At 47.6% G+C, this 25,998-nt stretch overlaps 1 protein-coding gene across 1 annotated transcript; it reads right to left on the reverse strand.

Annotated features, from left to right (window-relative positions):
• Positions 1 to 306: 306 nt before the first annotated feature.
• Positions 307 to 7,498, reverse strand: HMOX1 (heme oxygenase 1). The gene is made up of 5 exons (XM_045165381.1): positions 7,291 to 7,498; positions 6,012 to 6,132; positions 3,362 to 3,853; positions 2,007 to 2,106; positions 307 to 1,039 (listed from the first exon to the last, which is right to left on the reverse strand). The coding sequence occupies exons 1-5, from the start codon at positions 7,314 to 7,316 to the stop codon at positions 909 to 911; spliced, it is 870 nt and encodes a 289-aa protein (XP_045021316.1). The 5' UTR covers positions 7,317 to 7,498; the 3' UTR covers positions 307 to 908.
• Positions 7,499 to 25,998: the final 18,500 nt, after the last annotated feature.

A 25,998-nucleotide genomic window follows, 5' to 3' on the forward strand; every position in this document is an offset into this window, starting at 1 on the left:
CCAGGGTTCTTACTCTAGTCCCTACAATTCACTGTACAAGACAGATCTTATTCCAGAATTTGCAGCTTTACAGTGAATCCCGTCCTTGGTAAAGCTGTCTTCCATCAAGCAGGGTTCACCCCAAAGACGTGGCCACTGACTGCTTCAAGGTCACCCCCACCACCCTCAGAACAGAGCACAACATCTCAAACTGGTTCCTGTGTCACCCGCACTTTCACCCCTTCTGCCCACCAGACTTTCAAGAAACATGTGAGGAAAAAAGGTCAGTTCCCCAAGGGTAACAGAGCCCAAGAAAAACACATCAAGTTACTATCAGGCCATTTAGTTTATTATTTCACATGAAAGTCAGCAATCAAGGCCACAGTCCTGTTAAACACTTCCCTCCCCACCCGCCACAACCCACCCCTACCCTGCTGTAAGAACAGAACAGCACACAACAGAATACCACAGTTCAGGCTGAGCCAGGAACACAAAGTGGCTCCAACAAAAACAAGACGGAAACATAAGACACAACATCTTTGAACATATACAAAAATTGCCATGGCCCATAGGGCAAGCGGTCACAGCAGGTCAAAAGGAAGACCTCAGACCCAAGGCTTTCGGAGGTTCACAATAGCTGTTGCTCTGGCTACATCTTCTGGGCTCTGCTGCAGGAACAGGAAGGGGAGAGTGCTGAGGGGCCAGGGAAGACCCCTTGTCCCACTCTGAAGTTCAGGTCACTGACTAGATGTACTTTGGGTTGGTGGAGATGTCTCAGGCTCCTTTTATCCAGAAGAGAGGGATGCAGGGAGACAGCAGGAGCCCTCATAGCTGCCCCCTGCCCCAAGCTCAAGGGAAGGAAGCCAGCCAAGAGGCTGCCCCTCTCCACGAACAGTTTTCATGGCCCCCAGGAGTCAGCACACTTGAATTCACATGGCGTAAAGCCCCACAGCGACCGTGGCCACCAGAAAGCTGAGTGTGAGGACCCATCGCAGGAGAGGTGCCTGGGAGAGGACGCTGGGCTGGGGCTTCCCCCTGGACGCCTTGGTGGGAGCCGAGTCTGAAAGAGAGGGAGATGATGTCAAGTCCAGGAGGATGGAGGCAGGGCCATTTGATGTCATAGAAAAACAAATCACAACCACCTCAGCAGGGTCTAGTAAAGTCCCCGCTAGATGCAAACCAGTAGCCCTCTAGCCACTACTTGGATACCTCCTAAGATAGGCAGCTTACTTCTCCAAGCTGTCTACTCTTCCATTTTCGGCCAGATTGTGAGAAGTACTCTCCAGGGATACCCAGGGGACCACAGTTTGAGAACTTATGTGTTAGGGCTGAGTCCCCTCATCCCCACCGTGTAATCTCATCAGGAATGGCCACATTCCAGTGTTCCCTGCAAAACCCCACCAACAGAGGGGTGCATGTAGTCCTGGCACATGTGAGCTAAGGTGGCACCAGGAGCAGAGGCCTGAGATGACCTGCCAAGCAGGTGGCCAAGCTTCACCACTCCCCTCCCTTGACTCCCAAAGCCATACTCTCACCCACAGGGAGGGAGGGGACATCTGTGGAGCACTCTGGTGCTCTGGAAGTTTCCCATATGTTCTCTCAGCACTGCCACCCCCTAGAGAGCTCTCTGAGAGGCCTGAGGGAGGGACTAAGCCGAGACAGGACCCTGCGTCCACAGTGGGGGGATGGATAGAAGCTGCCCTGGGCCCCAGCCCCAAGTCAGGGGATCTCTGCTTGGGAATCATTAACAGACCCCCAAGGGACCTAAATTGTGTGTGGGGGGGATGGGGGAAGGACTTGTCATGACTTCAGAGTATCCTGTGAGTACCTGAAAGTGACCTAGAACCAGCCCAAGCCCCCTGATTCTAGAACTGGGGAGACTGAGGCGCAGAAGGGTCATCCGGGTGAAGGTTGGCTCCACCTCCGACTTTCCATTTAAAGCATGGAGAAGACAGAGGAGTCGGAGACACCAGAGCCAGACGGTTGGGCCACGTGCCCTCCACACACACCCACTGGGAAGCCCTCACCTTGTGCCTTGCTGCCGGCTCGCCTGTGAAGCTCTGGTGCCTGCGAAGGATCATGGTCCTTGGCCTTCTGGGTCAGCAGCCCCTGCAACTCCTCAAATAGCTGCAAGAGAACAAAGTGCACGTCTCCATGAAAGGTGAGACCAGGCCTGCTGATGGGAGGTCTGAGGTTTGGTTGTGAAATAGCAGGACAGAACAGAATCACAGCAAAAATACTGAACATCCGGGTTAAGAGTCAAGACGTCACAAGTTCATTAACTTGCCTGCCGGCTCTTCCCCAAATGCTCCTCAATAACAGCCATTCTGAATGGCCACTCATGCCCGTATGCTGGGTCCCTTTGCAAATTACCATGTCTTGAGTGGTCCCCAAGTAGGCACTCAATGCTCTGTGGTACTCATTAGCTAGGGTTACAGAGCAGGTCATTGCCACTCTATAGATTCAGTGCCTGGGTGGTGGCTAAGCCAGAGGTCAAGCGGCAAGGGCCAGCCCTCCCATGGAGCTCTGGCTCCAAAGCACCTGTTCTTTCTACACCACCTTTCTGAAAGATACAGCTTTTCTCAGAAGACTGACCAGGTGTGCCGGGTATTTTTTAGCAGTATGCAAAGGATGCACATTGCTCAATAGCGAGTGCTATGACCAATCTCCTCTGGGGTCTCAAGCTGGGAATAAGGAGCCAGGAGAGCATAAACTAAGAGCCCAGTTCCCACAGGGCCTTCAGATAGGAGGAGAGCGACAGAATTCTACAACATCAGGGTTAGAAGGAATCTCACCCCCACTGGGAACACCCATCCTGGCTCTGCCTAAGAAGTCACCCTTCAAGGCAAAACCCATCTTCCCCTGGATTTGAGACACTTGTAGAAAGACAGATCATGCCTCCTGGCTGGGCTGAGAGGCCCAGATGGCGGAAGCCAGGTCTGCGGCATCCGTGAACCCTGCAGTGCCAACCTGGCTACGTATGAGCACACAGCCAACTTGAATGTTGTCACAGGGAGTTGTCACAGAGTGCCACAACAGTGACGCTCACATCATACAATAACCGTAGCTAATGTTCAAGGGCTGACCCTGTGACATGCCTTGCTTTGGGGACTTGATTGATTTAAGCAGTCACTACAACTCCGTGAGCTAAGTGCTATTATATCCCCATTTTACAGATGGGGAAACTGAAGTACAAAGTGATTAAGAAAGGGATTTGCCTAAAATCACCCCGCCAGGTAAGTGACAGAACTGGAACCCTAGACCCCAAGCCTCTGCCCTTAAATATGACCCTTGACCCCCCTGCCCCCCACCCTGTGAGAAATGTCCCTGGAAGAGCAGCTTGGAGGCAGGGGTGGCCACGCAGCACAGCCCAGACCCTCACCTGGATGTTGAGCAGGAAGGCGGTCTTGGCCTCGTCCAGGACCCTCTGCCGGACCTCGGGGGTCATCTCCAGAGTGTTCATGCGGGAGCGGTACAGCTGCTTGAACTTGGTGGCACTGGCAATATTGGGGAAAGTGAAGAAGGCCAGGCCCTCCCCGGAGCTGGGCAGATTCAGAGCCTTTTGAGCAATCTTCTTGAGAACTTGGCCCCCAGACAGGTCTCCCAGGTAGCGGGTGTAGGCATGGGCCACCAGCAGTTCGGGCTCGGTGCGCCCCACCTCCTGGAGTCGCTGAACATAGCGCTTGGTGGCCTGCGTGTAGGGGATGGCCTCCTGCCAACGGGGCCCGTACCAGAAGGCCATGTCCTGCTCCAGGGCGGCCTGGCGGTGCAGCTCCTCTGGGAAGTAGAGGGGAGTATAGACGGGGTTCTCCTTGTTGCGTTCGATCTCCTCCTCCAGGGCCACATAAATGTGGTACAAAGACGCCATCACCAGCTGAAACCAGAGCAAGCACGTCATTATCAGAGCATTCAGCCCCTTCGCACTATTGCCTTCAGAGTCATCCTTGTCACCTCCCCAGGCTGGGCTCCCACCTCCTGCCAGCCCCTCTAACCCTCCCCATGTGGCAGCCAGAGAAAGTGTCACAGGAGAAAATTTTCATTGTGTACTGTCTGAGCCTAGAAACCTTTTTATCACACTGGAAAAAATACGAATCCTCATTTCATCCTTGGAAAAATCTAACAAAGGAATGGCTATGCCCATTTTACAGGAAAGACACTAAGGCTCAGAGAGGGTATGAGACACAGAAGTCACAAAGCTAGTAAGAAACAGAAATGGAGCCAAGCACAGGCATGGCTTTCTGGAGGAAGTAACTGAATGAAAGTGCTTACAGGAGACGCCAGGCACCTCTTCCTGGCTTTTGACCTCTGGGGATCCATCTGCAGGGCACAGCTCTCCCCAGAAGACCCCTCTGAACCCCATCACCTCTGAAAGCTGGCTGGGGGACAGCCCAGTGCCCCTTGGCTCGGGTAACTCCCATTACACATTAATTTGAGTTTGAAAGAGGACAAAGTTTAGATGTTCCGGCTGAGGTTTTCAGGTGATTTCTGAGCCTTTAATCATTCATGGGAGCACTGTCTCTCACCAGGGCAGAAACCCAAGCAGCCTGGTACAGAGCAGCCTGGGTTTTCAACTGTGACCGACCTGGCCCTAACTCTGCTCAGCCAGTCCTCAGCTGGATGACGGTGGATAAAACCACTCTCCCTCTCTAGGCAATCTGGGGCCTGAGTGACTCTGCACTAGACAAGCCTTGGTTCCCTTCCTTGCAAAGAAGGGTAATCTGACCACAGACTGATGGGGCAGGTGTGCAGCTCAGGGAGGATGGCAGAGGTAAAGCGCTAGGCGCGACCTGGTAGCCAGCACTGAAGCTGGACCGTGGTGATAAAAAACGCTACCTCCATCAGCACAATCTGAGCGAGCACTGGGTCCTCTCCTGGATCTTTGTGCTGACTCTGAACTCAGGGGCCAAGAAGGAAGCTCCAAAGCATACAGTGGCTGGGTATGGGGTACTCCAGCGGCCACCTCCCCACTCCCATTACAGCAACTGTACATCAGCTTTTTCAGGGGGGTGGGGGCAGAATGAAGGAGTAAGGGCTAAACTCACACCCACAGGACACAGCCCAGGGCTGTGAGCCCCTTAGGGCTGCATGTTAAATTGCCCTTCACTGAAGCACCTCTCCTGCTGGAAGTAGGGGGCATCTCCCAATAGCCAAAGGCAGGATGTCAGGAGTGGGGAGCCACAGCTCCCCATCCCCACTGTTCAACCCAAACAAGCCTCTCCTGACACCCAGCACCTGCCGGGTTCTCTTGTCACATGCTTTCCTTCTACGTGCATGAATTTCACAACTGTGCTGAGTAATAGCAAAAATTCATGCCTCAAATACAATGGGCACTTAAGGAAATCATGCTAGGTATTCCCCTTGGTCCAGTGGTTAGGACTCTGTGCTTCCACTGCTGGGAGCATGGGTTCACTCCTTGGTTGGAAAACGAAGAGCCCACATGCTGTGCAGTGTGGTCCAAAAAAAAGAAAACCCTGCTGTTGAAAAGTCTCATTTCACAGGTGAGGAAAAGGTACCTTGGGGAGATTAGATGGTGCCCATAGTCTTACTATTAGGGAATGGAAGTACTCAAGCTCGAACCCATACTCCCCCTCTTACCTTCAGAGGCAGATAAGATAACCAGCCTTGGCTCGATTTTGGCCTCTCCCATTTTCTTACAGGCTGTGTGACCTTCTGTTAGTTACTTAACCTCTCTGAGCCTTCCCTTCCTCATCTTCCTTATCAAAGCTGAAGCACTAATTAAAATTAAGTCAGTAAAATTCCAAGCAGGCACTAGGTGGTCACTTAAAGAGTACCACTGCCCCAGCCCCTCCACAATACCACATTGCAGGCTGTGAAATCTGCTGTGTGACCCTGGGTAAGTCATTTCCACTCTGAGCCTCAGTGTCATGACCTGTAAAATGACTCCCTTGAACATGCTCATCGGGTCCCTCTGCATCCCAAGCAGCCATCCCCACTAACACCACTGCTCTGCGCTTTGGGTGCACTCCCACCCAAAGTACCCCTGCCAAGGCTGGTACCTCCAGTCCACATACCTTAAAACCTTCTTGGGTCAGCTCACCCTTCTGAAAGTTCTTCATGAACTCTGCATTCTCCGCCTGGGTGTGAACCTCCTTGGTGGCCTCCTTCAGGGCCTCTGACAAATCCTGGGGCATGCTGCAGAGAGAAGGTACAGAGGTGAACAAGGGAGTTGAGGACAGGGCTCTGGGCACAGTCTCTTCCAGCGTGAGCTTCTGAGGGGTACCCCTGCCTGTGTGCAGGACTTAAAAAAGAGATTTCCACTTTTATCAGGCTTCTCTGCGGAAACCCAGGTTCCCATCTAATACACAGCCACTTTCCCAACTACCTTTAAGATGCAACCCCAGCCACACTTTTCAGTTATTAAAACACTGTAACATGGGTCCCGCAAACCAACAGGAAAGGTCTGGCCAATTATTCTCAATAGAGAAGAGAAGGGAGCAGCATCGGTGGGCAGGGTGAACACTCAATTCACCTGCAATTGCTTCCACTGGCTTTTAGACCCAAGATTTAATTCATTAACTTTGTTGAGGTTTCAGATACAGATCTCATGATCCCTTGTAATATTCTGCTTGCGGCTAAGTAATGAAAAAGCTCAAGTAAAACTCAGCTTTACTCAAAGAAACAGTCCCTTTTGGGGAGTATTTCTGCCTCTGCATCCACCTCCCCACACGAGTGTCATTTCTCCTTTCTGGCCAGCACTCCTTCAGGAACATCACCCCCTGTTCTGTACATGCTGGTCAAATTCTTGGAAGATGGGAGGGGCCAGACTCAGAGGTGGACAAACCCAGGGCCAAATTCCAGCTAGTCAGGAGACCTTGGCTTGCTTGCTGTGCCTCCTCTACTATGCCACTCTCATACTGCAAGCGCGGGCTCAGTAGCCGGGGTGATGTGCTCCTTAATTCGACAGCTAGCCAGAGGTGGATGCGGCCAAGAGGAGTCCCCAGTAAGAAAGCCAGGCTTTGTCACCCAGGCTCAAACAGTCGCGGGGATACCGGATTAAGCAGACCGCTACCTCCAAGCACTCGCACTCGCACAAAACCAAAACCAAAGTCGGTCCCAAGACAACACTCCCATCGGGTCATCCACAGGGAGCCAGGCATGTCAATCACCTTTCATCTCTCCAGTTGCCCCACCAAGCGGGATTGGCACCCAGCTCCTCCTAACACCAAAGCCCCAAGTGACCGTCGCCCGTTCAGCGAGGTCGCTTTCTGCTTCCCGGCTCGGTCTCGGGAGCTCTGCGGGAAGAGGGAGCTGCCCTGCCCGGGAGAGGCCGGTCCCCCTCCCCGCACTTGCCTGCTGTCGGGCTGCGGGCGCTCCATCCTGCGGCTGCGTAGGTGTGGGGTCGATGCTGGCTCCGAGAACTCTGGCTGAGAGAACTCCGGCTCCGAGAACTCCGGCTCCGACGTCCCAGAACTGGATCGAGGAGGTGGGAGGGCTACGGTGCCGAGTCCCAGCTTCGCCGTCTATTTATCGCCGGGGCGAGTCACGTGGCCGCCGCCCGCCGGCCTTTCCCCACTTTGAGGCCCGAAGTTGCAACACCCGCGGGAGCCGCCGCCCCGCCCGCCCGCCCCTGGGGGCGGAGGAGGAGCGGTCATATGACCCTTGGAAAACAATCTATTTAAAACAAGACGTAAAAAAAAAACTTCTGGAAATCGGTGCAGCAGTGTGATTTTGCCCCTTTCAGAGCCTCCAGCCCAGAAATGGTACTTGAATACCCCAGGAATCTGAATGGTTCCAGAGAGCTGGGAGGCAGGGCTTCTTAGAGCAGGAGGCTGCAGGGCAATGTCAAGGACTCACCGTCCCCAGACCCTGTCTGCAGTCCCCCGCACCAGCCTGCTCCCTAATTATCACCTCCTTCTGGGACCCTCAGCTGGCAGCCTGAGGGTCTTCCTCATGTTCCTTTTGGCCATTTTTTCTTTCTTGAGCACCTACTAAGTGCTAAAGACGGTACTGTTTTCATGGTTCATCCCTACAGTTACCCTATGAGGTAGATCTCTACCATTTTACAGACAGAGAAAATGAGGCTAAGGGGTGGGTGGGGGCAGGGATTAAGTGACATGACCAAGGATACACATAAAGCAGGAAAACGGGACCCAAACTTCAAGTCTCTGCCTGTCTCCTTCAGGCCCTCTTAGCACTTCGTTCCCAGCTGGACAATGATGTTGGTCATCCAGACCACCTCCCTGCTCACCTTCGTAGGGGCTCATTGAGTCTGAGTTATCTCATCCTCATGACTCAAATGATAAAGAATCCGCCTGCAATGTGGGAGACCTGGGTTCAATCTCTGGGTTGGGAAGATTGCCATGGCAACTCACTCTAGTATTCTTGTCTGGAGAATCCCCATGGACAGAGGAGCCTGGCGGCCTACAGTCCATGGGGTTGCAAAGAATCAGACATGACTGAGTGACTAAGCGCACATGTGGTACCCACCCGGGCCTGGAACAGAGCTGGTCCTGTGATCCACTATGGAATTGATACGGCATGAGATTGATCACTTAGGATCAGGGGAAGCAGGTCACTGGGCAAGCCCAGATGACAATGCAAATGACAATACCAAAGTCTCTTCCCAAAGTTGCAATTCTGGATTCTAGATTAACAAAACAAAGTTTAACTTTGACTCGGGACAAGGATGTTGTTTGGAAAAGAGGTAGCAAGTGCTCCACTTCTGAAAGAATGTGAGTACAAGCTTGAGGACGGCCAGCCCAGCCATCAAGCACAGAGTCTTGGATTGGGGGACTACAGCGGCTGAGGCGGTCCTTCCTGGGGGTAAGTAGAAGTCTCTGATGCTTGCAGACAGTCTGGAAGAACCAAGCAGGTACTGGAGGTCAGTGTGTCCATCTGACCCAAGATCAGAGCTCTGGCCCATGATCCATCCTCTTCCAGGATCACTGACCTGAACTTCAGCCACCAAATCAATCTAGAGACATGGGGGCTGCTCAGTCTTCTAGAGAGGGGGGCTATGCCAAAGAATCTAGCTCTTGGTATAAATTATATATCGACCTTCTGCTTCAATGAACAATGATAACAATACTAATAGCTAATATTCATTGAGCCCTTCCTGTGCGTCAGATACTATACTAAACACATGTATTAACAGATTGCTACTGCTACTGCTAAGTCGCTTCAGTCGTGTCTGACTCTGTGTGACCCCATAGACAGCCGCCCACCAGGCTCCCCCATCCCTGGGATTCTCCAGGCAAGAACACTGGAGTGGGTTGCCATTTCCTTCTCCAATGAATGAAAGTGAAAAGTGAAATTGAAGTCACTCAGTCATATCCGACTCTTAGCAACCCCATGGACTGCAGCCTATCAGGCTCCTCCATCCATGGGATTTTCCAGGCAAGAGTACTGGAGTGGGGTGCCATTGCCTTCTCCATTAACAGATTAAATCCTTGTAATAACTCCATAAGGCTGTTACTATTATTGTCCCCATCTTACAAATGAGGAAACTGTGGCAGAGAGGTGAAGATAAGGATTGAATCCAGGCAGTCTAACACAAAGATTTCAAAAGTTCAAGGTAGGGTGTCATGTCTCAGAATCCAGTAGAAGGCGAGACAAGCCAAAAAACAAACCATGGTTTTTCCCGCTAGAGCCCAGAAGTCACCTCCATGGTTGTCCTTGAAAGGCTCATTCTACAGAGGATGGCAGTTACCGCCCCGGTTCACAAGATTCACAGAGGTAAGGACTAGAACTGGAGCTGCTAGCAGATTTCAAAAAAGAGTTGCCAGGAACTTTCTAGAAAGAAGGATTATTAGAAACAGATATCTCCATTAGAATGTAAGCTCCAGGATGACAGGGGTTTTGTTTTGTGAATCTCCAGAGTCTGGAACTGTGCCTGGTAAGTAGCAGACAATCAACATTGAATAAATGAATATATGCCACAAGATCTCTTTCTGGTAAACATGATCATACAGCTAGGTTGCCAGAAAGAGTTGGAATCAAGCTACAAGTTTAGATCTTAGTCCGACTTTACTGATCACTTACTGTGTACAGAACCCTTATGTGCAAGACTGCATTTAATCCTGGCAAAAGCCCTGTGATTTTCATCTCTGTTTTGTCCACGTAAATACTAAGGTACAAAGTGGTAAAGTCGTTTTCCCAAGTCACATAGCTAGTAATAGCCAAGCCAGGATTCAAAGCACAGCACTTGGAAGCCAGAATCCATACTTCTGACCCCCATATCACATGCCCTTTTATGGGAGGCCAGTCTATCCTCCAAGAGTTTACAGGATAAGAGTGGGAAAGTCTGAATGCTTGCCGTCAGCCTGTCCATTCAGAAAGCCCAGAAGGTAAAGCTCATATGATCTGCCATTCTCATACTTAACATGGGGGAGCAGAGGATCCAAGAGGAGAGTGACTTCTCCAGGCTGTGCCCCACACAGAGCCTTCAGTGGCCCAGGGGTCCTGGCTCCAAGTCCAGGCTCACTCCTCACTACAGCTTCTTCCGTGGGAGCCCCTGACTTAGCCAGAACAGACCCCCCCCGCCACCCCGCCAACACTCACACACAAACACACACAGACAACCCCAGGGCGGAGGGGGCTGGATAGGGCTGATCTGGTATCTTCTGTCCCACTGTTGAGCCTGTGGCCTTTCCCCATGCTGATTCAGCTTCCTGACTTCCTCTTCTCTGTTCTCAAACAACTGGAATGATTTAAATGCTATTTCTCCTCCTGTGGTAGGCTAAATAATGCCCCCCACCATGTCTACATCCTAATCCCCAGAACATCTGAATATGTTCCTTATTTTACATGGCAAAAAGGATTTTGCAGATGGGATTAAGTTAAGCATCTTGAAATGAGAGGATTATCCTAATATGATCAGAAAAGTCCTTATAAGAGGGAGGCTGGGAGGTTACAGATACAGAAGGTGATGTGATGAGGGAAGCAGGACAGAGATATTGGAAGATGCTGTGCTGCTAACTTTGAAGATGGAATTAGGGGCCACGAGCCGAGGAAAGCTGGTACCCTCCAAAAGCTGGAAAAGTTGAGGAAGTAGATTCTCCCCTAGAATTCCAAAAGGGATGCAACCCTGCCCACCCATTTCAGGACTTCTGACCTCAGGAACTCCAGAGAATAAATCTGTGTTGTTTCAAACCACTGTGTTTGTGATATTTGCCACGACAGCTTCGGGAAGCAGGACGGAGTGGACAGAGAGATCCTTCCTGCCATCTCCCTGCGTGATGCCTAGCATTCCACCATTAAAGTGTTGTTGCTGTTCTTTAGTCACTAAGCCATGTCCAACTCTTTGTGACCCCATGGACTGGAGCCCACCAGGCTCCTCTGTCCATGGGATTTCCCAGGCAAGAATACTGAAGTGGGTTGCCATTTCCTCATCTCGGGGATCTTCCCGACCCAGAGATCGAACCTGCGTCTCCTGCACTTCAAGCAGATTTTTTTTACCACTGAACTGCTTGGGAGTTCCCTGCCCCCCAAATAAAGCTTAATTCCATCAGAGAACCCACCACCCTCTCTCTGGATTCCCTTGCAGAGTCAAATACTTGAGCAGCTGAAATGGGCCAGTTTTATTATGTGTGGAGCTGGAGGTACAAAGCTGAAGAGGCTAGAAGCCCACTTTGACAGAACATGGGTGCTCAGTGTCCTCATGAAGTCTGGGCCCAGGGAAATTATCCATAAAGGGGGTAGGGAGCAGCAAAGCCATATGTAGATGGAAATGGGAAAGAAACACTGGAGTTTGCTCTGAGCCAAGCTTTCTCCCAAGCAGGGTCCCATTTCATCCTCCCCATACCCAGGAGGTAAGCATTTATCTGTGGTAAGCAGAATCATGGACCCTCAAAGATGTCCTTGCCTAATCCTTACAACCTGTGAATATGTTCTGTTATCATTGAATAGGGTCATTACCCTTTGCAGGAGGCCAGTTGTAAATGTCTAACCTGAAGCCTATCTCCTCCTCAATCACCCTTTGCACATGTAATTAAGGTCACAGATCTCAAAGTAGGGAAATCACTGCAGAGTCTCTGGAAGGCCCCAGTCTAGATGGGCCCAGTCTAGCCACATAAACCCTTGCAAGCACAGAACTTTCCCTGGCTGGAGATGTCAGAGAGATGTAAAGTATGGGAAGCAATCAGTGATTGTGATGCTAAGTCAGTCAGGTCAAGGTGGGCTCCACAGGCTGGGAGGTGTGGGAGGATCATTGTTTGGGGCCACAGGAAAAAGTCAGAGTTGAGACCCCAGGTGGCCCAGACCTGGCAGGGACAGGCAGCAGCCTGGAGGTCAGCGTGGCTGCAGCAGAGAACGGGAGGGGCAGGTGGAAGATGGGAGCAGGAGAGACATGTAGCCTGTGAGGCCTGCAGGCTATTGGTAGGACCTTTGTAAGTAGGGGAGACCCAAGGGCTGGGAAGGGAGGAGTGCTGGGGTCTCACTGGGTTTTCCTGGGATCAATCACTGGCTGCTCTGGGTGACACAGGACATTGGCAGAAGGTAACTGACCACACAAATCAAAGGAGAGATGATGCTGGCTTGCAAAGAACAGAGAGGTAAGTGGCCTAGGGCATGCATATTGTAAAGGCAGAGCTTTACATGTTAGGATTAGAATAGGAAGTGGGATGTGAGTAAGAGGAGCTGTCAAGGATTAACTCCAAAGTTTGAGTTCAACCAGCTGGGAAGATGGAATGATCAGTTGGCTGTGATGGGAGACCTTCAGCAGCTCAACCTTGGCCACATCCCTTTTGAGATGTATGGGACAGGGCTTTGCAAACGCGGTGCAAAAACTTGAGTGAAATGGGAAGCGTCTACCCTTTTCTAGAAGTTTCACTTCCTCCTGCCAGCAGGGAAGACCGCCCTTACCTAAGCATCCAGCTGGAGGCTGAGGAAGCAGCTGGGGTGACTCAGCAAAATCTGCCTTTCCTGTCTCCGCCAGTCCCCCTCCCAACCATGACACAGCAGAAACGGCACGAGGGGAACGTGGAAACCGAGACTCAGCTTTCCGAAGGCGCCACCCCTCCGCCCGCCTGGAAAACGGAAGCGGTATGGGCAGCAGGGAGGGGCCAGGGCTTCGGCTCCTCAGGCACGAAAGTGAAAAACCGAGGCGAGGCCTCCGCGGAGGCTGGGGGAACACAGGGTTGGGGGTGAGAAATCTTTAGCTTCAGCTGGACCGGTTTTCCAGGAGAATCAGTGGACTCTCGCCTGGGTGTCCTCAAGCAGGGGTAGCCAGACCGCATCCATGCTCCGCACGGATCCAAGAGAACAAGCAAGTCCTTAACCCAGGGAGTGTAGGGGGATGGGGTGGAACGGGGAATGCCATGGTGGTGTGCAGGCTACATGGAGCCCAGCCTTGGTCTCCGCAAGGTAGACGAGCCCCAAATCATGAAAACCATCCTCAGTCTGGACTGCAAAACACTGAATCTTTCTAGGTTGCAAGAGGCCTGATAAACAAGATTGACACCCCAGAGACAGAATGGGAGAAAAACGTTTGGACTTCTTGTAACAGACAAAAGATGAACATGGCTAATAAAAGGGCTCCTTATAGAAATGTATAACTGAATCACTTTGCTGTCCACTTGAAACTGACACAACACTGTAAGGTAACTGTACCTTAATATCAATAAAAACAAAGCAGAAAAGGAGGGGGGAGGGAGAGCTCCCAGAAGCAGGAAGACAGTCACCAGGAAATGTTAGCATTTAATAGGAGTTGATTATCATTTCCCTTCTGGGAGAACTGGGTACCCCATGAAAGAGCAGGAGAAGAGGGCCTGCCCTGGCGCAAGATGAAACCACGTGTTTATTCCTTATCTCTTCTTCTCCTCTTCCTGCTCCTGATTTGGCTGATAAGGCAACTGAGGTGCTGGCAGCACTTCCCTGGTTAACACTCGTGATTAGCTCCACGTAGCCCTTGGGATAAAGTGCAAGCCTTTCAGTCTAGCCCTCTGCCCTCAGCCCAGGCCACGTCTCCAGTAGGAGGGATCCCACCCCTCTCGTTCCCTTACACCCTGTGTGCTAGTTTCAGGGATACCTGACTACTCCTGAACTACAGAAGCTCCCATCCCTCTGGGCCTTTGCTCAAGTGGTCCCTCTTGCCTAGAATATTCTCTCTGGTGCTTTTGCTTGGCTACTCACCTTTCAAGACTCAGCCCAGAAATAGACCTCCAAGAAAGAGGTAAACCTATAAAGCATATAGAATAAAGCATAAAGGAAAAACGTACTGACCTTAGACTTGGCAAAGATTTCTCCAATACAACCAAAAGAAAAGAGCAGAAAATATTTTTAAAAAAACCAATAGGACTTCATTAAAATTTAAAACTTTTGCTTTTTAAAAGACACTGTGACTGGGACTTGCCTGGTGTTAGAGTGGCTAAGACTCTGTTCACACCGAGTGTAGGGGGCTGGGGTTCCATCCCTGGTGAGGAACTAGACCCTGCCTGCCACAACTAAGACCCAGCGCAGCCAAATAAAGAAATAAATACTAAAAAAAAAAAAAAAAAAAAAAGATACTGTGATGCAAAAAAGAAAGAGGTGTCTTTTAATAGACACCTATTCTATTTAATAAAATAGAAGAAAATATTTGCAAAAATACATTCAACAAAGGACTTGTCTATAGAATATGTAAAGAATCAATATGATTCAATAACAAGGCAAATAAGTGAATCTTTTAAATGGGTAGAAAGTTTCAGCAAATAATTCACCGGAGAAAATAGATGGATGCTGACTAAGCACATGAAAAGACATTGAAGTTCATAGGTCATTTTGTTGTTGTTGTCCAGTTGCCAAGTCATGTCCAACTCTTCTTAGCCCCCCAGATAGCAGCACAACAGGCTTCCCTGTCCCTCACCACTTCCCGGAGTTTGCCCAAGTTCATGTGCATTGAATTGATGATGCCAACCATCTCATCCTCTGTCGCCTTCTTCTCCTCCTGCCCTCAATCTTTCCCAGCATCAGGGTCTTTTCCAGTAAGTTGGCTCTTCACATCAGGTGGCCAAAGTATTGGAGCTTCAGCTTCAGCATCAGTTCTTCCAATGAGTATTTAGGGTTGATTTTCTTTAGGATTGACTAGTTTGATCACCTTGCAGTCCTAGGGAGTCTCAGGAGTCTTCTCCAGCATCTCAGGTCATTAGGGAAACGCAAGTTAAAACCGGTATGACATACCACTATAAACCTATTCGAATGGCTAAAATTAAGGGCTGACTCTTCCTGCTATTGAAAATGCAGACAAAGGAGAACGTTTACTGCTGGTGGGAACATGAAATGGTACTTGCCAGAGGCCAAAGGCCAGAGTGTGCCCCACCACACTCTGGTATAAGGGTTATGCTACTTTGGTATAAGGGTTATTTTGAGCTGAAGACAACTGAGAAACAACAAATGTCAGAAAACCACTTCTCTGCTTTCCCCCTGATTTGTCTGAAAGCAGGCTTAGACAACTCTAGACTCTTAGCCTAGGGATGGCATGCAAAAGAACTGGCATAACAAACCTTTCCAAATTAACCCTTATCTTCCACGAGTTTCCCCCATATGCTTACCCTCCTACTGCCCCCAAAGCCTAAACTCTTTTTTCTCTATCTTGTCACCTCTCTACACCCTTATTCTGTTAAGATGCTACATAAGCCTCAGTTCTAAGGATCTTTTGACTAATTCAGCACAGTGTTTCTCCCACATAAAGGAACCCTCTGCGTTTTAACACAGTCTGCTTCTCTTGTCAATTTATCTTCCCTCAGTTTAATTTCCGGGCCCCAGCTGGAGAACTTAGGAGGGTAGAGGGAAAGGTTTTCTTCCTCCTTTACAGTACAACCACTTGGAAAAACAGTTTGGCAGTTTCTTAAGAGCCTAAAGATACACCTGCCATTCAACCCAGCCATTCCATTCCTAGGTATTTTTTTGCAAGAAATGAATGCATATGTCCATACCTGTACATGAATAATCACAGTAGCTTTATCTGCAAAACCCCAAACTGAAAACAGCCCATCTGCAGGTAAATGGGTAAACAAACTGTGGTACGAACATGCACTGGATAATCAGCAATGAAACAGAATGAGCCACCACTGATCCATACAACATGAAAAAATCTCAAAAGGATTCTGCTGAGGAAAAGAAGTCAGACCTTCCCCTAAAAGAGTACTTACTGTATAATTTCATTTATATAAAATTATATATAAATAGGCCATTCCTGGTGGCTCAGATGGCAAAGAATCTGCCTGCAATGCAGGAGACCTGGGTTCAACCCTTGGGTCGGGAAGATCCCCTGGAGAAGAAAAATGGCAACCCACTCCAGTATTCTTGCGTGGAGAATCCCATGGACAGAGGAACCTGGCAGGCTATGTCCATAGGGTTGCAAAGTCGACATGAATGAGTGACTAACACTTATATATAAATTATATATGAAGTGTATATAGAAATACATAAAATTCCGGGAAGTGTAAACTAATATAATCAGCAGTTCTCTTGTTGGAGGGGAGGATAACAAAGAACCGTGAGGAAACTTTTGGGAGTGATGAATAAGTTCATTACATTGATTGTGGAGATAGCTTCCCAGTATACTCATGTCAAAATTCATCAGTTTGCATCCTTTAATATATAGAGTTTATTGTATATCAGTTACATCTCAATAAAGCTGTAAAACAAACCAACTTGGCTCAGACTTTTCCTGAAGTTCTTCCCCTTGCCTTATGGGTCCCTGGCTGAGGTCCCTGTCCCCCAGTAGCCTCTATCCTGACTGTTAGATCCTGGAAGATAGCAAGGATCATGACACTCCCTATATCCAGTCCCTTCATATTAAATTCATTATATTTAAGCTATTAAATGATCTTTTCATATTAAATGAAGGAGGCTTAGCAGGGTTAAATTTCCTGCCAGTGGTCACATAGCTCACCTGGGACATGAGGGAGGCCAGGTGTGTCTGGCTGTGAAGCATACTGAAGTTCTACAATAATGAACTGTCTAGAAATCCTGGGCCTGAGGTGGTGAGCAATGAAGAAAGACTAATATCTTTTTCTAGCATTGCCCAGTATCCATTAACACAGGTCCAGGGACTGAAGACCACAGCCAGACCAGGCAGCAGTCCAGTGTTAGGGAGCTCAGACTGCTAAAAAGCTTGGCCCATACGGAGCCTGACTATGGCTCCAAGACCTGGTTGGACCCGGTTCAATCTGATCACAGCACTTTCACAAAGGACTACAGTCACATCTGGGATTCATGACTTATCATGTATATATATTTCAACACTAAGCTTTTATTTCCTTGTCTGGCAAAACAAGGAGTCATAACAGCATCAGCTCAAGGGGATGTGGTGAGAATTAAATCAGGTCAAGATCTGTAAGAAGCTCGAAGCTGGGCCTGGCACAGGAAGCCTGCATTGAGTGTAAGCTGTTGTTTGGTCTGAGAGTGGCATCTAGTTCCCCTTTCAGGGCCCCCAAGAGCCTTTTTCCTGTCTAAAATTTCTGGATGGTTCTGAATAGGGTCAGGCTCACTAATACCTGACAAACTTTGCTCTCAGTTGGGAGTTTTGAACATCAGATTTCTCATCTTTTTTCTCAAAAAATCATCTTTGAAGTAATTCCAAATACACAGAAGTTGCAGAAATACTACAGAGAATTCCTGTATGTTTTCACTGAGATTCACTAGTTGTTAGGTTAGAATTTGGTCCCTTTTGTTTAACCATTCATTCTCCCTCTCTTTCCATTATATATATGCTCTTTTTGACATACATCTATGAATTTTTTTTTCCTGGCTCATTTAGCATGTAGTATATCCAGAAGACTGTCTCTGGTAAGCTGCGATCCAATTATAAACATCAGGAAATTTGACTTTCACACACATTCATTATATTGAAGCTTATGTTCAAATTTCAGCAAGTGCCCCAAAGGTCCTTAACTGCCCTTTCCCTCAGTCCAGGTTCTAACCCTTGCATTTAGTCGTCCTGTTTCTTTGCCCTCTGCCTTCCTGTATTCCATGACCTTGTCTGGCCATGATCTGGACCAGCAGTTTCGCAGACGATCCAGCTTTTGACTAGATCCCCATCTCTTAAAGAGGATCATCCCGCCCACCCCCACTGGTCTCAGCAATCTAAAGTATGAAGCCCCCAGCGCTGTTCCTGGCCGCAGGGAACTGTTAAGTTTCCTAAAACAGGGATGGGAGGGAGGCGGGCTGGGGAGCCGCGGGAGGGGGGAAGGGGAAGAGGGTCGCTGGGGGCGACTCAGCCGTCAGCCATGACCGGCGTGATCAGGGAGTCGCCGCCGCCTTCCTAGAAACTGGGACTTTGCCCGCAGGGATTAAGGCGGGAACAGTTGGAAACCGTGACTCGGCGAAAACAGATCTCGGGACCGTGACTCAGCGAAAAGCTGCTGGGGACCGTGACTCAGCAAGACGTGCTAGGAAAGGATTGCTCAGCAGGGCAGGCGGAGCCCGGTCACGTGCGCTGGCGCCCAGGCTGTCAGCAGGAAGGGGACAGCGTTCTGCCCTTGACCCCCTGACCCCTCCTTACCTCCTCACCTTCCTGAGCTCAGCTAACACCAGCGCCAACCGCACAGGGCTGGCTACTGGGAGGCTTAAATGAGCTCAGAATGGCAGGGGTTCACAGGGCACCTTAACAAATGACCTGGAGCCAGTTACTTGGCCATTCACTGCCTCCAGCAGCGTGGGAACTGCTGGAGCCCTGGGAAGGTGGGGTTGGCACAAATGAGTGATCAGCGATTTCCTTCTGCCCAGTTCAGTAAACACTTGGTTGTCTCTCTGGGTCTTCAGTTCCTTCATCTTAAAACTGAGGAACACGTGTATACCTGTGGCGGATTCATTTTGATATTTGGCAAAACTAATACAGTTATGTAAAGTCTAAAAATAAAATAAAATTAAAAAAAAAAAACAAACAAAACTGAGGAACAAAGATAAACTCCCCTCACTTAATGCCATTTCATGAATCTGTTATCATCTTTGGATTTTAAATAAATACATTTTTTAAAGAATCTGTTTTTACCTATCAGTTATGAAAGTACTGAGCTTCCCTGGTGGTTCAGTGCCTGCAAAAGCCGCCTGCCATTGCAGGAGATGCAGTTTCGATCCCTGGGTGGGGAAGATCCCCTAGAGAAGGAAATGGCAACTGTCTCCAGTATACTTGCTGGGAAATCCCATGGACAGAGGAGGCTGGGGGAGCTACAGTCCATTGGGTCGCAAAAGAGTTGGACACAACTACAGCAGCATCTGAAAGCGCTGCACAGCCACTTGGCTCACTGAAATTTATAATCTCACACTTGGAGCAAATTAGAGTTAATATGCTAGGCAAAGTGTAGCATACTCACAAAGGAGTAAATATACAATATGATGAAAGGTAAAAAACAGTGACCACAGTTTAAGAAGTAGGTGTCTTTCTTTACAGCCTTTTTCTATGCAAATTCTGTATGTTGTGATAATGTCTATTTTGTGCCTCCCCCTTTAATTAACTGCTTTCTCAAATTACCACAACCCGCTTATAAGCCTCATTTCAAAGGCTACACAAAAATCCACTGAGTGGGCATATTCATTCCTTCAAAATATAGTTAATCTAAATAGCGAGCACCTACAATAAACCTTTGGGTTGCTTTCTGTTTCTTTCCTCTTTCTTCCTCCCTGCCTCCGTCCCTCCCTCTCTTCTTTTCGTCAGAAGGGAAAGATGAGTATTTAAAACAAACAAAAATAACCTTAGTGGATTTCACATCCTAGAGGAGGGGCATAATTCATATCAGAAATTTGCCTTTTTGATTTTTGAGCACACTTTGCCTGCCTCACACCCATCCCACAGGGTCTGAAAAGGAAAAGGTGAAACAGAAGGAGAAAGAGTGAAGAGGGAGGGGCTTCTGAGAAGGTCCTTCAGCCTCAGCTGGAATGTCAGCCCACGAAAGTCAGAAAACAGTCCTGCTGCCACACTGAGGTTTAGGGTGAGAAAGTGGTGAGTGGCCACTGGGCTTGTGGGCAGAGGCAGCAAATATGCAACTTTAAGGCACTGCCCGTGCTGTGTGCCCTGTAATTCTCTACCACCACCCCAGATCCTCAGGCACAGGTTCAGGCACAGGTCTTGGTAGGAATGAAGGAGAAGAAAAGAGATGGCTGTCTCAGAAGCAGGAAAGGAAGGCAAGAAGGGTGAGTAGGGGGACTGTGAGCTCCCCCAACAAGCAGTGCCTTGGTGGGGGGCGGCGCTGGGAGCTTTGCATTTGAAAATTAGAAAACAGGGTGCTTCCACATAATCCAAGAAGTTGGGGTGTCAGGGAGGTACAGGCTGGGTTACCTAGCATTGTGAATATCAACAAAAGGAATATCTTTAGGCAAAGTATTTCCTTATATAAAACAAGTAAACGACAAGGCCCTGCCGTGAAGCACAGGGACAAGTCCACACTGCAACTAGAGTAGCCCCCACTTTCCACATCAAGAGAAAAGTCTGAATGCTGCAAGACCCAGCACAGTCAGAATAAATAAAGGAAAGAAAGACACCTGAATTATAACTAGGCTAAGAAGGTTCTTTGGGACACCATCTCGTGTGCTGGATTTTCAAGGAAAGTCACTATTCCTTGCCCCAGCAACTTGCTTCTTGATGTACTGGCCTGTTGTGTGGTGAGCAGTATGAGCCTGGACTTGGGAGCACTTGGGGAATGTTGTGTCCCTCCAGAACTCATATGTTGAAGCCCTAACCCCCAGTACTCAGAAGATGACTGTGTTTGGAGATGAAGTTAACACGACGCCTGTAGGGTAGCTGTAATCACTGTGACTGGCGTCCTCCTAGGAAAAGAAGAGATACACATAGCCCTGGGGGCACGCAAAAGGAAGGGTCACCTGCAAGCCAAGGGAGAGGCCTCAGAGGAAACCAGCCCTGCCAACATGCCCTTCCAGCCTTCCGAACTGGGAGAATGAATGTGTGTTGCCAGCCAGTCTATGAACCACGGTCCTGGCATCCTTAGCAAATGAACACAGGGTCCCAGACTCTAAAACCCAAGGGACCCTGAGAGATCAGACTTGTCCAGTTCCACCTTCCTCTACCTCTTCTCTCCCCACGCTCCCCCTTGAAATTTTTTTAAAATGTATTTGGCTTTGTTCTGTCTTAGTTGCAGCACGCCAAATCTTTGCTGCTGTGCTCAGGCTTCTTCAGTTGTGGCAAGAAGGCTTCTCTCGAGTTGTGGCGTGCAGGCTTAGTTGTGTTGTGGCACGTGGGATCTCTGCTCCCTGGTCTGTTATCGAACTTGTGTTCCCAGCATTGGAAGGTGGATTCTTAACCACTGGACCACCAGGAAAATCCCTTTCTCCCTTAAAAAAATTTTTTTAAGTCTATTTTTTTTAAGTCTTTATTGAGTTTTTTAAGTCTTTATAATATTGCTTCTGTTTAAAGTTTTGGGTTTTTGGCCAAGAGGCATGTGGAACCTTGGGGCCTTAGTTCCCGAACTAGGTGATCAAACCAGCACCCCCTGCAATGGGAGGTGAAGTCTTAACCTCTGGACTGCCAGGGAATACCCTCTTTCTCCCCTTTCATTGTGGAAGCATTTCAGACCTCTTAAGAAGCTGAACAGAACAGCATACCCATCCCTGAGGTCACACACTGGTGACACTTTGCTGCTTTTCTTTCTCTCCCTCCTTTTCTCTTCTACAGCAGAACTTGGGAGATCTTTGCAGGTTTGGATCCGGATCACTACCGTAAGGGAAAGATTGCAATCAAGGGAGTCACATAATTTTTTCGGGTTTTCCCAGTGCATATCAGGGGCTTCCCCGGTGCTGCTAGTGACAAAAACCCTGCATGCCAATGCAGAAGACATACGAGACATGGGTTTAACCTCTGGGTTGGGAGGATCCCCTGGAGGAGGGCATGGCAACCCACTCCAGTATTCTTGCCTGGAGAGTTCCATGGACAGAGGAGCCTGGCGGGATACAATCTATAGGATCACAAACAGTTGGACATGACTGAAGTGACTTAGCGCGCAAGCTCGCACAGTGCATATCAAGGTTATATTTATACTGTACCGTAACCTAAGTGTGCCATAGCATTATGTCTTAAAAAAAAAAGATGTATATACCTTAATTTGAAAATTCTTTCCATATCACACTAAGTGAAATAAGTCAGAGAAAGACAAATACCATAGGATACCACTTATATGTGGAATCTAAAATATGACACAAATAAACCTATCTATGAAACAGAAAGAGACTCACAGAGAAAATGGACTGTTGCCAAGGAGGGAGAAGGTGTGCAGGAGAGATGGAGAGAGAGGTTGGTGTTAGCAAATGTAAGCTTGTACACAGAGAATGGATAAATGGCCAGGCCCTACTGTACAGCACAGAGAACTACATTCGATATCCTATGATACTGACATATGTACACTACTATGTATAAAATAGATCACTAATGAGAAGCTGCTGTGTAGCACAGGGGAAAAAGAAGAAGGTACAATCTGTCTTTAGGACATAAATTCAGTTAACCTTAAAAATGCACTCCAGGACTTCCCTGGTGGTCTAGTGGTTAAGACTTCACCTTCCACTGCAGGGGGTGTGGGTTCAGTCCCTGGTTGGGGAGCTGAAATCTTACATGGCCAAAAACATAAAACAGAAGCAATATCATAGCAAATTCAATAAAGACCAAAAAATTGCACTTCAATAGACACTGAAATTGAAAGAAAGTGTTAGTCGCTTCAGTTCAGTTCAGTTCAGTCGCTCAGTCGTGTCCGACTCTTTGCAGTGCCATGGGCTATATAGCCTGACAGGCTTCTCTGTCCAGTGGATTCTCCAGGCAAGAATTCTGGAGAATTTCCTTCTCCAGGGGATCTTCCTGACCTGGGCTTGCAGGCAGATTCTTTACCATCTGAGCCACCAGTGAAGCCCATAGACGTTAGTTGCAGACAAATACTGTTTGATTCCACTTCCACAAGATTCCTAGAATAGTTACATTCATAGAGTCAGAAAGTACATCGGTAGATGCAGGGGGCCAGGGGTGGGAAGTTAGTGTTTAATGGGGACAGAGTTTTAGTTTAGGAAGGAGATGATGATGGCAAGAGTTTCACAACAGTGTGAATGTACTTAGTGCCACTGAACTGTACAGTTAAATATGATTAAACAGTATGTTTTATATTATGTGACTTTTACCACAATAAAAAAATTTTTTTAAATCCTGTGATAAACCATAATGGAAAAGAGTATTTCAAAAGGAATGTATATATGTGTATATTTATAATGCTAATTTCTTAGCTTTACAAAAAATATATAATATATATAAAATATATATATAAGATATATATATATTCACTCTGCTGTACAGCTAAGAAATTAACACAATACTGTAATTCAACTATACTTCAATGAAAAAAACACTTTCTTTCTAAAAAATGCTAACCATCACTTGACAACACAGGGTTGACACAAACCTTCAATTTGAAAAAAAAAAAAAAAAAAAATGCAGTATCTGCAATCCCAGTGAAAAGAGGTATGCCTGTACCTTTTTCCAGCACTGTTTATAAGTAAACTGAAGATCATGACCCTTTATCTGTGAGAGCAAGGGCTCACAGTATCATTATCACAATAAAGTGACCACTGACTCTGTGACGTCCTTCGTCTGTCCACATTCCATTTCCCCAGGAAGCCCCCAAAACAGTTCTTTAAATGACAGCTTCCTCCCTTCTAACCCAGTCAAGGTCCACGTCTTCCTCTTGGTTGTCTTTTTAGTGTCTTTTGTGACATTAACTCACAAAGAATTGTTTTGAAGAGTCAGGTCAGTTGCCTTGAAAATGTATGCTTCATGTTTTAGATTTGTCTTTTTTCTCCTGATTAGATTCTGGCAAGAAAATTAGAGATACCGAGGGAACATTTCATGCAAAGATGGGCTCGATAAAGGACACAAATGATATGGACCTAACAGAAGCAGAAGATATTAAGAAGAGGTGGCAAGAATACACAGAAGAACCATACAAAAAAGATCTTCATGACCCAGATAATCACGATGGTGTGATCACTGACCTAGAGCCAGACATCCTGGAATGTGAAGTCAAATGGGCCTTAGAAAGCATCACTACGAACAAAGCTAGTGGAGGTGATGGAATTCCAGCTGGGCTATTTCAAATCCTGAAAGATGATGCTGTGAAAGTGCTGCACTCAATATGCCAGCAAATTTGGAAAACTCAGCAGTGGCCACAGGACTAGAAAAGGTCAGTTTTCATTCCAATCCCAAAGAAAGGCAATGCCAAAGAATGCTCAAACTACTGAACAATCATATTTATCTCACATGCTAGTAAAGTAATGCTCAAAATTCTCCAAGCCAGGCTTCAGCAATACGTGAACCGTGAACTTCCAAATGTTCAAGCTGGTTTTAGAAAAGGCAGAGGAACCAGAGATCAAATTGCCAACATCTGCTGGATCATCGAAAAAGCAAGAGAGTTCCAGAAAAACATCTACTTCTGCTTTATTGACTATGCCAAAGCCTTTGACTGTGTGGATCACAATAAACTGGAAAATTCTGAGAGAGATGGGAATACCAGACCACCTGACCTGCCTCTTGAGAAACCTGTGTGCAGGTCAGGAAGCAACAGTTAGACCTGGACATGGAACAACAGGTTGGTTCCAAATAAGAAAAGGAATACATCAAGGCTGTATATTGTCACCCTGCTTATTTAACTTATATGCAGAGTACATCATGAGAAACGCTGGGCTGGAGGAAGCACAAGCTGGAATCAAGATTGCCGGGAGAAATATCAATAACCTCAGATATGCAGATGGCACCACCCTTATGGCAGAAAGTGAAGAGGAACTAAAAAGCCTCTTGATGAAGGTGAAAGAGGAGAGTGAAAAAGTTGGCTTAAAACTCAACATTCAGAAAACGAAGATCATGGCATCTGGTCCCATCACTTCATGGGAAATAGATGGGGAAACAGTGGAAACAGTGTCAGACTTTATTTTGGGGGGCTCCCAAATCACTGCAGATGGTGACTGCAGCCATGAAGTTAAAAGACGCTTACTCCTTGGAAGGAAAGTGATGACCAACCTAGATAGCATATTCAAAAGCAGAGACATTACTTTGCCAACAAAGGTCCGTCTAGTCAAGGCTATGGTTTTTCCAGTGGTCATGTATGGATGTGGGAGTTGGACTGTGAAGAAAGCTGAGCGCCAAAGAACTGATGCTTTTGAACTGTGGTGTTGGAGAAGACTCTTGAGAGTCCCTTGGACTGCAAGGAGATCCAACCAGTCCATCCTAAAGATCAGTCCTGGGTGTTCATTGGAAGGACTGATGCTGAAGCTGAAACTCCAATATTTTGGCCACCTCATGTGAAGAGTTGACTCATTGGAAAAGACTGATGCTGGGAGGGATTGGGGGCAGAAGGAAAAGGGGATGACAGAGGATGAGATGGCTGGATGGCATCACCAACTCGATGGACCTGAGTTTGAGTGAAGTCTGGGAGTTGGTGATGGACAGGGAGGCCTGGCGTGCTGCAATTTATGGCGTCACAAAGAGTTGGACACGACTGAGTGACTGAACTGAACTGAACTGAATAATTTTGGGCATTGGCAAAAATACCATGTGGTCTTGTTAAATCCATAAGGTAAAATAAGGACACTGAGACCTGGCTAGCTGGTGGCAGAGTTTAGATACATCTTATTATCAGATTCTTAATTTGCCTTTACTAGGTCTATGATTGATTACATAGGACTTTCAGGAAAAGTGCCTTTGTGTCAAGAGGGAGATGCTCACTAAGCAAAGGAAAATAGGATTTATTACTATAAATGATGCTATTACTTCCTTATAAAGCCTGGTGCTTAAACATATCTAGACTATATTACCAATTATGAATTCCATTAGTGATAAGCTGCGTGATCTAGGCAAGTCTTTTATGTCTTTGCACCTGGGTTTTTTTTTAATCTGTAAAATGAGGATACTAATAGTGTCTACCTCTTAGCTTGTGTGAAATGAAGTTATCCATGTCAGATATTCAGCATTGTGCCTGACTTGTTGCAATTGCTCAGTAAAAAGTAATTATTTCTGTGGATGTGTTTTTTTTTTTTAATTTTTAACTATTTTATTTTTAATAAAAAATGACATTAAAAAAAGTTTTTAAAAGAAGCTTT

The sequence above is a fragment of the Bubalus bubalis genome, chromosome 4, assembly GCF_019923935.1.
Source record: "Bubalus bubalis isolate 160015118507 breed Murrah chromosome 4, NDDB_SH_1, whole genome shotgun sequence".
Taxonomy (NCBI): Eukaryota; Metazoa; Chordata; class Mammalia; order Artiodactyla; family Bovidae; genus Bubalus; species Bubalus bubalis.